At 39.2% G+C, this 12,558-nt stretch overlaps 1 protein-coding gene across 1 annotated transcript in view; it reads left to right on the forward strand.

Annotated features, from left to right (window-relative positions):
• The window catches only part of LOC106810549 (UDP-glucose:glycoprotein glucosyltransferase 1-like), a gene marked incomplete in the record, with an annotated part of 25,996 nt that extends 13,650 nt beyond the window's left edge, over window positions 1-12,346 (forward strand). The window contains 19 exon segments of the mRNA XM_014813927.1: window positions 413-634; window positions 2,116-2,247; window positions 2,469-2,633; window positions 3,120-3,243; window positions 3,397-3,590; window positions 3,937-4,143; window positions 4,520-4,753; window positions 5,258-5,822; window positions 6,290-6,482; window positions 7,054-7,227; window positions 7,566-7,661; window positions 8,829-8,913; window positions 9,171-9,280; window positions 9,584-9,760; window positions 10,045-10,101; window positions 10,219-10,333; window positions 10,736-10,852; window positions 10,955-11,093; window positions 11,285-12,346. Coding sequence (XP_014669413.1) covers window positions 413-634; window positions 2,116-2,247; window positions 2,469-2,633; window positions 3,120-3,243; window positions 3,397-3,590; window positions 3,937-4,143; window positions 4,520-4,753; window positions 5,258-5,822; window positions 6,290-6,482; window positions 7,054-7,227; window positions 7,566-7,661; window positions 8,829-8,913; window positions 9,171-9,280; window positions 9,584-9,760; window positions 10,045-10,101; window positions 10,219-10,333; window positions 10,736-10,852; window positions 10,955-11,093; window positions 11,285-11,349 — 3,171 coding nt within the window.
• Between the last annotated feature and the right edge of the window lie 212 nt (window positions 12,347-12,558).

Here is a 12,558-nt window from a genome sequence, read left to right on the forward strand (position 1 = left end):
GTCGATGGTTGCTCAATTAAAACTGACTTCTTCTTACTCACTCATTTGTGTCATTTTTTGTGGTGAGCTACAGTGTCATTGACACTTTCATTTTTCTTGTTCTTCTTCTACTTTCTTCTTCTTCTTTTTCTTCTTCTTCCTTCTTCTTCTTTCTCCTCCTCTTTCTCTGCACTGCTATTCTTCTTCCTCCTCCTCTTCTTCATACATATTGATGAGCATTGTGAAAATAATAATAATAATCAAAATCTTGTGATTAAATATAAGTATATGTAATGCAATAGTGAAAGTTGAAAAACTATAGTTGTGTACATTACGTTATATGTGAATGCCTTTATACCATCAGGATGTAGAACTGTAAGACACTGCAAACGTTGTGATAGGTACCAAAATGAAATTATTCCCTTATTTTCAGGTGTTTCTGTTGGACCCATCTGAGGCAAGAAGTAAAGACTTGATGTTGCTTGCTGAGACATTCTATGTTCACAAGGCTCCTACAAGGATAGGTCTGGTGCTTGTAGTGAACACAGATCCTACAGTGAAAGGCCGAAATAATGCCGGAGTTGCCGCTCTGGAGGCTTTTAATTGGATCAGTAAAAACAAGAATGTACATGAAGGCCTTACCTTCCTCAATGAGGTTTGTACACCCTGTTTTCAACAGCCTGTCATGTTAATAGTTATTAATATTTATTATATATTTTTCCATAATATATGTTCCTTCAATGATGTTTGCGTCATGCTCTCTTTAAAGGGATACTTTCCCCTACAATTTTATTCCCCTATAGTATACTATGGTAGTAAGTGCATAAATAACAGCATATACCTACACATTTCTATAATCATGCATGGGATAATGCATGATCAAATGGGAATTTGTCATAAAACAACGTTTCATTTCGAAATCTTCATTTTTAATTAGCTCACCTTGACATCGTCAAGATGAGCTATTGTCATGGGGTGTCGTTCGTCGTACGTCCGTCTGTCAACATTTGGCTACGGTCAACGATAACTCAAGAACCGTTTGACTCATATGTTTCAAATTGCATATAGTTGTTACTCCTATGGGAGAGGTTTGAACACCCTTTTTTGGAGCACGCCAGTTGACCTACTACATTCAAGCCACGTCCACTTTTTGGCAAAAATGGAAATGGCCACAAGTCAGTTCAGGTTCAATGGGTTTTGCTCATTTCTGGTATGTGAATGAATGAGGACTGGCCCCAAAACATATCACACAGGTTTTTATTTTTTTTTTAATTATGCAAATTAGGTCGATTTTGGCAATTTCACTATGCATTTCAGTGTCTGCCTACGGTCAACGATAACTCAAGAACCGTTTGACCCACATGTTTCAAATTGAATACAGTTGTTACTCCTATGGGAGAGATTTGAACTTCCTGTTTTGGAGCATGCCATGCAGTCGACCTACTTTCGAGCCATGCCCACTTTTTGGCAAAAATGAAAATGGCCATCCAAATTCATTCGATTTTGTTAAATTTTGGTATGTGAATGTGTAAGGCTAGCCCCAAAACAGTTGTTACTCCTATGGGAGAGATGACAACGTCCTATTACGTTTGTTTTGTCTAACTAGTCAACAACTCTACAATCATACCTATATGTCGTCGATATGTGTCATTCGTCGATATTATAACTGAAACTAAGTGTCGTTTATAAGATATTGCAATCCTTCTGCTCTTAAATTAATGAATAAGAAACACCCTCGGTCTGCATGTAGCCTGCAGCCGAAACGTTGGTTTGCGCAACTTTTTAAGTGAATGTGCTCCCAGTGGCGCCACCATCGTTGTAATTAAGCAATTAACGGTATAGCTGTCAGTTTTAAAACGTTTTTTCTTAATATTTTTAATGAATATTGAACCATAAAACATTTTATGTAGCATAATTTTAACCAATTTTAACTGCAAATATCCAAAGAACCTAGAGCAATGTATCCCTTTAAATATTAAAGCATATAAATATTTAATATATATTAAATGATTATGTATATATGTACAATTACAAACAAAGTAGTAAAACTAACATACAGTTTTTTTGTGGTAAATTTCGTCAATTCTCTGTTAACGTTGAAATAGAATCAATAAATATTGTTGTACCTTTTTACAGCTTCATGCGAGCACTGATGCTGGTAGTAACATTGAAGTAAAGGATATCGTCAAGTTACTCCTTACCAAGTATAACCTGGAGGATATGGATCCTATCTTTGGTGATGATTCGGAATATGATTACAATAGAGAGGTTAGCAAATATTTCAAATACAATATCGGTGTGCACTAATAAAAAATACAGTACTCCATATTTGTAGTATGTTAAAGGTTTATAAACATTTTAAGCATACAAATGGATATGATTTTTTGTAAAACACTAATTTAATTATAGTATGAAATCCAAGTATCGATGGTAAAAGTGAGCATAATCTATGAAGAATAGGCAGGTGGATGTATTTTTTGGGATGACAGTTTGGTATGAAGTTTCTGGAAGGCACCGGACTGGCACACACACCACAGGCACTCATGAATGGTCTTGTCATCGATGAAAACTCTATGGATAAAGACTCGTTCGAAGATGCAATGCTAGCAAAGATGATGGCAGCAACACCAGAGATTCAAAGGGCCATTTATATGGCAAGTATAAGTAGTTTTTAATCCGCCACAGGTCACCGTATAAGTTCAAATGTCACAGCAAAATATCGTGTTTGGCAACACATATATGTTATACTGATGTAAACAATGTTATACTATTTGTCTTTTATTGGGCTGCCACACTTAGAGAAAGTATTCTGTAGGTACTGTTGCAAATGTCTGTTTAGTAGAAAAATAATATATATTTCTTACCTAAATTGTATGAAATGTAAACAAATTTTTTTTATATTCACCGCTCATGTTATGTATATCAAGTTTCTATGTGGTCATATTAAACTAACTAATTGTTTGATAATATTGATTTTCATAGTGGATAGTTAACTAGCAGCTGTAACGGTAAGTCTGTGATCTATATTGATTATATAATTATCTAGGACAGTGCATGTATTTGCATTTCTTATAACACTTTGGGTCTAAAGTTTACATTCTTATTTTGACTTATCATTGTTGACGTCATTCTGCCACCAGGGGGAACTTGTGGACAGTGACAATGTGGTGGAGTTTCTCATGACTCGTGATCATGTATTACCGAGAATCAACAAATATATTCTGAAAACAGAAGGAAAATACCTTGACTTCAGTGGTTCCGCAGGTGAGCTGTCATTCCGCATAAATAGTTGATGCAAGATTCCAGATTCGTTATTATATTTAATTTTACCTCAAGCGTGCTGATGGCTTACCTAATTTATGTGCCAATCATGCAGTGAGTATTGCCATAAAGAAGTTGGAAATGTTTTATTTGCAGATGAGGCAGCGAGGACTGATGCAATAGCATTCTCTAGCTTATCTACAAGGGATATGACAGTCACAATGTCTGAGATACAGAACTACATGACTAGGAAGGGAGACCCATTTCTCCGCTCTGTTACTATCTGGGTGGTTGGTGATTTAGAAAGAGCCAAGGGCAGAGAACTGCTTGCAGCTGCAATCAAACATATGGTACATTGTCTAGGAAATAATTGTCAAAATTTCACGTTTCAGTGCGTATAGATAGCTGATGGTTACAATTTAAGTATGACAATATGGTAATTTAAACAAGCATATTTGTAGCTTGCAAGGATTTTTGTGTGCAACTGCTTTATTTGTAAGCTAATTTGAATAGATTAGGTTATCTAGATATTACATTAATTTCCTGATATAATCTCTGGCACTGCTTTTATTAAAATTGCATTCATGACGATAATGACGATTCTCAAAACGCTAGCTAGCATCTGCTTCGACACATGTTGCGAAGCTCACCTAAACGAATGTCACTATGTGATTAACACACGTTCTCCTCTCTCAGAGGACATCAAATGACATCAGGTTGGGTGTGGTGCACAATCCCAAGAAGAAGGGTAAAGCACCGAGCATGCTCGTGCGATCAATTGAGGCAGCTCTGGCCACACTTAGTCATCAACACTGTAAGCTGTTTATCAACAAACTCTTAAAGGAAGAGAATGCTGCACAGGTCATCACTGGAAAGATGGCACCATCAGAGTTGGAAGTAGGGGTAAGTGCCAAAGCCTTCTAATCAATTTTCACCCAGCACACATGGATCATTTCTATTATTTTGTGTCGATTCATTTGCTATCAACATGAATGGATTGTTGTTTACCTACGGATTGTTAACATGAGAGATACATTCTAGTTGAATATACACATGGTAGTGGAAGGGAGGTGCATTCGGTAGAGGCAGCCCAGGACTCCACTATCAAGTGTCGATTGCTAATTATATGCATTCCCACTAAAGATTGCTAAATGTTTCACTAATGATGACATGTTGAGGTTTCTGTTTTGACATGAACCGCTGCATTTGCATGTCAGTACATTTTATTCGCGTTTTTAAGATATACATTTAATTTTATGCTCTACAACTTTTGTTTAAGGGCATGGACACGGCCATGTTCCAAAGCTATCTAGAAAGCATGAGCGATGATTTCATAAACATCCACCAGACGTTCAGTACGCAGGTGCTTGGTTTCACACCTGGTGACATCGGTGTGATTGTGAACGGCAAGGTTGTTGGACCGCTGAGCGTCGGTGAGAAATTCTTAGAGGGCGACTTTGCGCTGCTAGAAACGCACACGTATAAAGCATCTGCTTCGAAGATAAGAAGTAAGGTGAGTTTTGAATGCATGGCCAGGACACGCACTCATGTTTGTATGGTGAAAGGTGGACGAGGAGGCATCGGTTGCTTACATCAGCTTGATTCCACTCTCGAATACGTTGCGGCATTATTTCTGAAATCTACAATTTTAGCCGAACTGTAAAAGTAACATTCAATACAATTATATGCTGCTAGGAAATAATATTTGACCTATATCATGTGCTGCTGTCTATAACAGTATGTTTGTACAGTCAAATCTGTGTTAGAGGACACCACTCAAGAACAAGATTCCTGTCCTTTCTTGAAAGAACACTTATAGGGTTTTCGTGGAACGACCATTATATACAGATTTGTGTAAATACAGCAATTCACCACACTGTCACCATGAACATATCTTTACTTTGGACTAGGACATATATTCTATAACTAAAACAACTATAACTATATTTACGATACAACTATACTGCAAGATACAGATGTGTTCACGTCACTACCCACAATGCACTTCTTAAAACAGGTCAAGTACATGAAGAGTGTCGAGGAAAATGGCGACGAAATCGGCAGCGACCTCATCATGAAGATCAGCGCCATCTGCCTGCAGAAGGAGCAGACGCGCACGCGGCAGACGGTGCGGCACACGGGGTCCGAACATAGCACGCTGGAGATCGCCGCCGCTGACGCGGGGGCGCCGGCGTTTGACGTCGTCGCGATCGTGGATCCGGCATCGCGCGCCGCGCAGCCGCTCTCGCACCTGCTCCTCGTGCTGCAGTCGGCGCTCAACGCCAACGTCCACGTGCTCATGAACTGCCGCGCGATGCTCTCCGAGATGCCCGTGCGCAGCTTCTTCCGCTACGTGCTCGACGCCGAGCCAGGGTTCACGGCGAGCGGTGAGCGCGCACGCGGGCCGCTCGCGCGATTCACCGAGCTGCCGCACAATGTGCTGCTGACGCTCAACATGAAGGTGCCGGAGAGCTGGCTCGTCGCGTCGGTGCGCGCGAGGCACGACCTCGACAACATACGACTCGAGGACACGGAGGCGGGCGTCACGGGCGAGTACGAGCTCGAGTACTTGCTGCTAGAAGGTGAGCGTTAGTATGTGTGTGTTACACGCACGCACACAGAGCTGGCATTGTCGGCGAGTACGAGCTAGAGTGCTTGCTGCTGGAAGGTGAGCGTTAGTATGAGAGTCTCAAGACAGAGCAAGAGACAGAGGGAGAGATAGCAAGAGAGAGAGAAAGAGAGAGAGAGAGAGAGAGAGAGAGAGAGAGAGAGAGAGAGAGAAAGAGAGCGAGAGAGGGAGAGATAGCAAGAGAGAGAGAGAGAGAGCTAGTGAGCGAAGGAGGGAGCGAGGTAACAAGAGAAAGGGAGTGGGAGAGAGCGTATGTGTGTGTGATAAAGAGAAAGAGAATAAGAGAAAGAAATATGGATGGATGGAATGGGTGAATGGGTAGATAGATGAGATGTCAATTTATATGTATATAATGTGTGGAACTGCATCTGAAAGATTTGGTTGTGAAATTAATTCCCGAATATAAATTTTCTGTGAAAGGTCACTGTTACGACAAGACAACAAGCCAACCTCCCAGAGGGCTGCAGTTCACACTAGGCACCAAGGCAAACCCTGTTTTGTTTGACACCATCGTCATGGCAAACCTCGGGTACTTCCAGCTCAAAGCAAAGCCAGGGGCATGGATGCTACGGTTGAGAGATGGCAGGTCGTCTGACATATACACTATATCAGAGTAAGTCTGAGAAGAGGTTTATGCCTGTTGAGTAGATGACTAGCAACATATTATTTATATTATATATATATATATATACATACATACATCATGTACATACATATCTTCAAAGAATGACCTGTCGGGATCTGTTTGTAGCGTAACAAATTAATTGCCAAATCCAAAACTAAAAACCACTCTTCATGCAGGCTGTCCACAAATCTGACTGCATGCTAATGCTGCAGCAATAGTACAGTGGAACCCTGATTTTACGTGCCCTAATTTAACGCGAATTCGGATATAATGCGATGAGTCGTTGGACCCCTTTTTTTGCTCTTATATAACCACGTATATGTATATATAACCCCGATTTAGAGAGACCCTGCTTTTTTTCGATGACATTTTATGGACCCCAACTATCGCGTTATAACATGGCTACACTGTAAAACCAATTTCACACATCTGAACACGTAAAGACATGCAATTATAGCTAAAATTCAGTTGCCTGGTGTACATCTCTGCCATACATGATAGATGCCGCTTTGCTTATTTTAATTTAACGTTTAATTCTTGCTTTATTTTTAATTCTCAGTCATTATGGTACGGACTCCCCGCGCAATTCAAGTGATGTTATCACACTGATGGACAGCTTCAAAAGCAAGATCATCAAGGTGAGAGTACAGAAGCAAGCCGGCAAGGAGAATGAAGATTTGCTCAAGGAAGAAGGCGATGATGATTCAGCGAGTATTTGGAGCTCTATATCAAAGTAAGTCTTTGTCCTGTGTTGTGCCCACCTGACTTTGTTGTGCATATATACATGTGTGCTAACCATATCATTTCATGATTTTAGTACAGATTACAGCATCACGTAATTTTTAACAAGTATCATCACTAATTTTACAGCTTTGTGGTATTGAATAATAAATGCATAGAATCTACGTGGCATAGTGCAGTATGTGGATCTGTATCACGGACAGATGGTCCCGGTCTCCACTTAACACATATATATCTAACAAATATGACATGGTGCAGTTTTAATTTAAGCATTGATTCCGGTTAGACTCAAACAATACTGAAAATGTAATCACTTTCCGTTGGTTGCAGCACCCTTAGTGGCGAGAAGAAAAAAGAGGAAGAGAAGGATCAGACGTTAAACATATTTTCTATTGCATCTGGACATCTATACGAAAGATTTCTAAGGTATAATTATATGCTCATCATCTGACAGTGCCATTTGAGCATGAATCAATATTTTTAGCACATCTGACATAGCCAGATGCAGCTTGTAGAATCGCATGAGCGTGCGTCCGTGCGTCCGTCAACAGTTGGGCACAAATCTAAACGGCTCGACGTACGGATTCGAAAGTCGGGACGTGGGGGGGGGGTAATCCGAAAACGAGTTAGGATGTCGAAGCTGGGGGTCAAAGGTCAAGAGGTGTAAAAGAAGGGAACATTCCCTCCTTAACTTAAGGTATAGGGAGGAAATGCAGAATTGCGGCACAAATCTAAACGGCTCGACCTAGCTAGGCTCGTGATAGTCGGTGTATAGCATCAATGGTAGCGAAAAGCATCACTGTGTCCGAAATGGGAGGTCACGAGTTCAAAAAAAGGTCCAATGGGGACACAGGTGCTGATTTTAGACATTTTCTGAGGACATGGTCTGACGGAGTGATTGAGGAAACCCTCAAGAGGAAGGTTAAACATGGATTTGTTTACTGTTAGAAAGAATTTGACTGCCGGGTTTGCTAGTAGAATCTATACATGCCTGGACGTATGAGGCTACAATGTCACAGTGAAATTTCAAAAGCTAAATTTGGTTGAAGAAGGTTTATGCTCCTTAAATCGTATAATTTCTATGGCATTCTGTACTGCAAGTGTGTTACATGTAACTTATGCCAGTGCATGTGGTGGTGATAGTACTGTGTAGTTTTTGCCTGTGTTAATTAGTTACAGGTGGCAGCTCTCTATTTCAGCCTGTAGGCTTGCGTAGGTAAATGGACGAGTGCTTACCTATTTTGTCTTGCAAATAGTTGTTGCTACTACGTACGATGGGAGCTTCCATCTTTAATCTTAGACACTTAAACGTACGCGCCATCTCGTGGCAACTTTCATAACTATCCCAATGAACATTCCTTCGAGAAGGTTCCTGATACCATCCCTGTGCCTTCCACTGTTTCGGCGCGTATGTGAACACATTTGGGACTAACAGGGTTTACTAGAATCCCACCACTCCACCACAGAGTCACCGCAGTAGACGTGAGATGAGCGCTGTTGCTCCGCGGCACTTGTTATTGAAGTTCATTGATATATTTTGTGTTGTGTTTAGAGACAGTAAATGTTATGCTTAGAATTTACCTTTTTTTGCAGGTTGATGGTACTTAGTGTCATGAAGCATACCAACAGTAATGTGAAATTCTGGTTCCTAAAAAATTACCTGTCTCCCCAGTTTAAGGTATATGTACTAGAAGGCTGATATTCCTGAATATCCGTTTGCACTGAACTTATTGTTTTAATATTACATTAAAAGTGACAGTTTTTCCTTCAAGGTTATAAGGATAATAGTTTTACTAATAGCCAGTGTTACTGAAGCATAGATAACTTTCTAAATAATGACTATAAACAGTCTTTTTGAGCATATTATGTTGATGTAATGATATATATGTTCACGTGATGATATGTAACCGTCCGATACATATCCTTCTATTCTAGGAGTCCATTTCCTACATGGCAAATGAGTATGGATTTGAATATGAGCTGGTGACATACAAATGGCCTCGCTGGTTACACCAGCAGACCGAAAAACAGAGGAAGATTTGGGGGTATAATTTATTTCTTGTTGTTAAAATTTATTTATTTTTGTTTCTTTATTTCATTTTAAATCTTATGTATGTTGTTAGGGAACTTATATTACTTGCTTACAGTGAACTCTCTGCTGTGCTACTTGTTACTGATAAAATGCATAAGCCTTCACGCTCAATTATCATCGCACTTCTGTGCAGTCGTTATAGAATTATTTTCGTTACCACGTGCAAAACTCTGTTCAGTAAACAGTTGCAAATTTCTTTCGTTAACAGGTGTAATATTTGGTTCGTTAACAGGTGCAAAATTATGTTCTTTAACAGGTACAAGATTTTGTTTCTCGATGTCTTATTCCCACTAAACGTAAAGAAGATAATTTTCGTTGATGCGGACCAGATTGTCCGTGCTGATCTTCAGGACCTAGCTGACCTGGACCTTGGTGGGGCTCCATATGGTTACACACCATTCTGTGATAGTCGCAGAGACATGGATGGGTTTAGGTATTTTTTATTCATGTGTCTAATGACATATATCCCACACATAATTTAGTAATACATAATCTCTACAGTGAACGTTTGAGTGCACCGTGGGGTGAGTCCTTGCCACGGTGCCATTAAATAAATTTTGAAAATTGCTACGATAGGTGCCACTCTGGGCAGGATTGTATAGATATGTTCTTGGTAATATGTAGGCATCACTATGCAGTGACATAGATTGCCCGTTGCATGCTTCTGACAAGTCTTCAAGCTTCTAAGTGTCAGTGTCTGTTTTATCTTTGTTTTAGGTTTTGGAAGTCTGGGTATTGGGCTAGTCATTTAGGGCACCGCAGGTATCACATCAGGTATGTCATGCATTATGTAATAATATATCTATGTATAGATGGTATAATTGCAAAGTGTGAGATTTGGGTGTGGTTCCTGTAATGCGTGACATAAACGGCACCTTTTATCATTTCCAGTGCATTATATGTGATAGATCTCAAAAGGTTCCGCAAGATAGCAGCTGGTGATCGGCTTAGGGGCCAGTATCAAGGGCTAAGTCAAGATCCCAACAGTTTGTCAAACTTGGATCAGGTAATGTTGTCTGAGTTGGACTCCGGGGGGGGGGGGGTTAGCTTCTACTAATTGTTACTCTGCATTAGTAAATATGTGCTGTATTATGTCATAATTATATTTATTAGTATTCAGTTTTGTATCATGAAAGGCATTTTTACAGTGCCTTTTTCAGTGTTCATATTTGTGGTATCAGAGCCTATAGTGAAAAATATGCACTTTGATTATGACAAGCCTATATTTATAAATCGGTGTAGAAGTGGGCACTTTCTGTGGATTTTGTGGGTTCAATTATTTTCTGTTATATGGCCTGACAAGATTCATTCGTATTCAACTTTCACAATGAATATAGACTTTATAATTTTTCTCAATTTTACTTTGAATTACTAATAAATCAGTATTTCTTTGTTCTTAATATTCAAGGATTTGCCTAACAACATGATTCATCAGGTGGCAATTAAGTCGCTTCCGCAGGAGTGGCTGTGGTGTGAAACGTGGTGCGATGACTCTTCAAAGAAATATGCAAAAACTATAGATTTGGTAAGCTTTAGTAAGGTTATATAGACGTTTACCTACAGATTCGTGTATCTATTTGAGTTCAACTCGTCCCTTACACTTTATCATTATCGTGCCTGCATACAGTGTAATAACCCAAAGACCAAAGAGCCTAAACTGGACAGTGCCAAGAGAATCGTTCCAGAGTGGACAGAATATGACAACGAAATTGCAACCTTGTTAGAGAAATTCCATGAGGAGCAAGGTTCTAGTAGTAAAGTCAATGGTATGTTAGACAAAATTACATGTAATAATTGTTCGTTCATTAACTAAAAATATGCGGTTGTTTTTATTGAAAGAAAAACAATATAAAATGACTTTGTGTATATACAATACAATACAAGCCACTTTGTGTTATTTCCAGTTTTTGTTGTAGGAATAGTAAGTGTCACTGCATGTTTTTATATATTTTTTCAGCCATTTTAGATGAGAAGTCCACTGCATCTAAACAGAAGCCGGTGCACGTGCACACTGACTTGTAACAGAAGAACTGCTACCGTATCAGCCATCATGACGGTCCTGCCATGAGTTGTCAATCATTACTGTCAGGTTACCGGTGTTCACTTTAGGAAAAATCGTATTGCCATTTAGAGTCATTCCCCTACAACACTGCGTGGAATCATTAAGTTTGGCTAGAAGACATGCAATAGCCAAGCCACAGTTTCTCGACCATAACAAGATTTAAAAACCTATATATAAATGAAAAAATGTTCTAAGAAAAGTATATAATTATAGCTACTCAGCATGGCATGAAGCCAGTTCTGCTGTATAATTTTAATTACCACATTTGCTCATGAAGAAGGCAATCAATCATTTCTCATTTCCCAGTTCTGAGGGTCATGCAGGTTGAGGAGCAACAAGGCATTACATAATAATTCCTTATAATGTTGTAAATTTATACTATTTGGGACTATGATCAGAATATTTTGCCATATAGCCCTGTTATTTATTAAGGGTTGCTGCACAGGTGTTTATCCCCCAAATCCTTCGTAATGTTATTATGGGCGCGAGTATATAATTGTGACGTGTTTGGTATTATTGGGTCAGTGTGATTAGTCAGATTATTAGTTTCTGCATTTCGTGGAAATGTTCGTAAATGTTGCTGTATGCCACCACACATTCACTAGAAAATGTTTGCATACCTCTCAAAACTGTTCGTCAGTGTTTGTGTGCATGACCTCAAGCCTGTTTAATCATTGCGAGCAAAATTATCGTAAGAAATCATGTGTAATTATTGGCACTTTTCAGTCATGAAACCTGATACGTTGTTAGTCGTCTGCATTAATTGTTCCTGTATGAATGCTAATGTGGTATAATGGTGGTTGGTGACTTCGGGAGGAAGGATCCTATGTGATCTCTATTTATGTTGGTGATGTCAATATTTTTCTGGGGAGTTTAGTGTGATCTTGCATCTCGTTTTTCAAGGGATATGTCTTGTACATAATCAGCAAAGAAATTGATAATGAAATTTTAACTTCACTTTTTCACTTTTTGATATCTGTCGATGTCTATTCATAAATTTTATATCTCCATTGTATAACCAATATTCCAATCAGAGGAGTCTATGATAAAAACAAGTATACACAGCAGTGTTACTGTTAGTGACAGCTCTGGTATTCGCATCACTGTGATGCTCAGATAAATTACTTGTAGCATATGGGTTGATTACACGTGATTAATTTATGTGCATA

Source organism: Priapulus caudatus, unplaced genomic scaffold, assembly GCF_000485595.1.
Source record: "Priapulus caudatus unplaced genomic scaffold, Priapulus_caudatus-5.0.1 Scaffold451, whole genome shotgun sequence".
Taxonomy (NCBI): domain Eukaryota; kingdom Metazoa; phylum Priapulida; class Priapulimorpha; order Priapulimorphida; family Priapulidae; genus Priapulus; species Priapulus caudatus.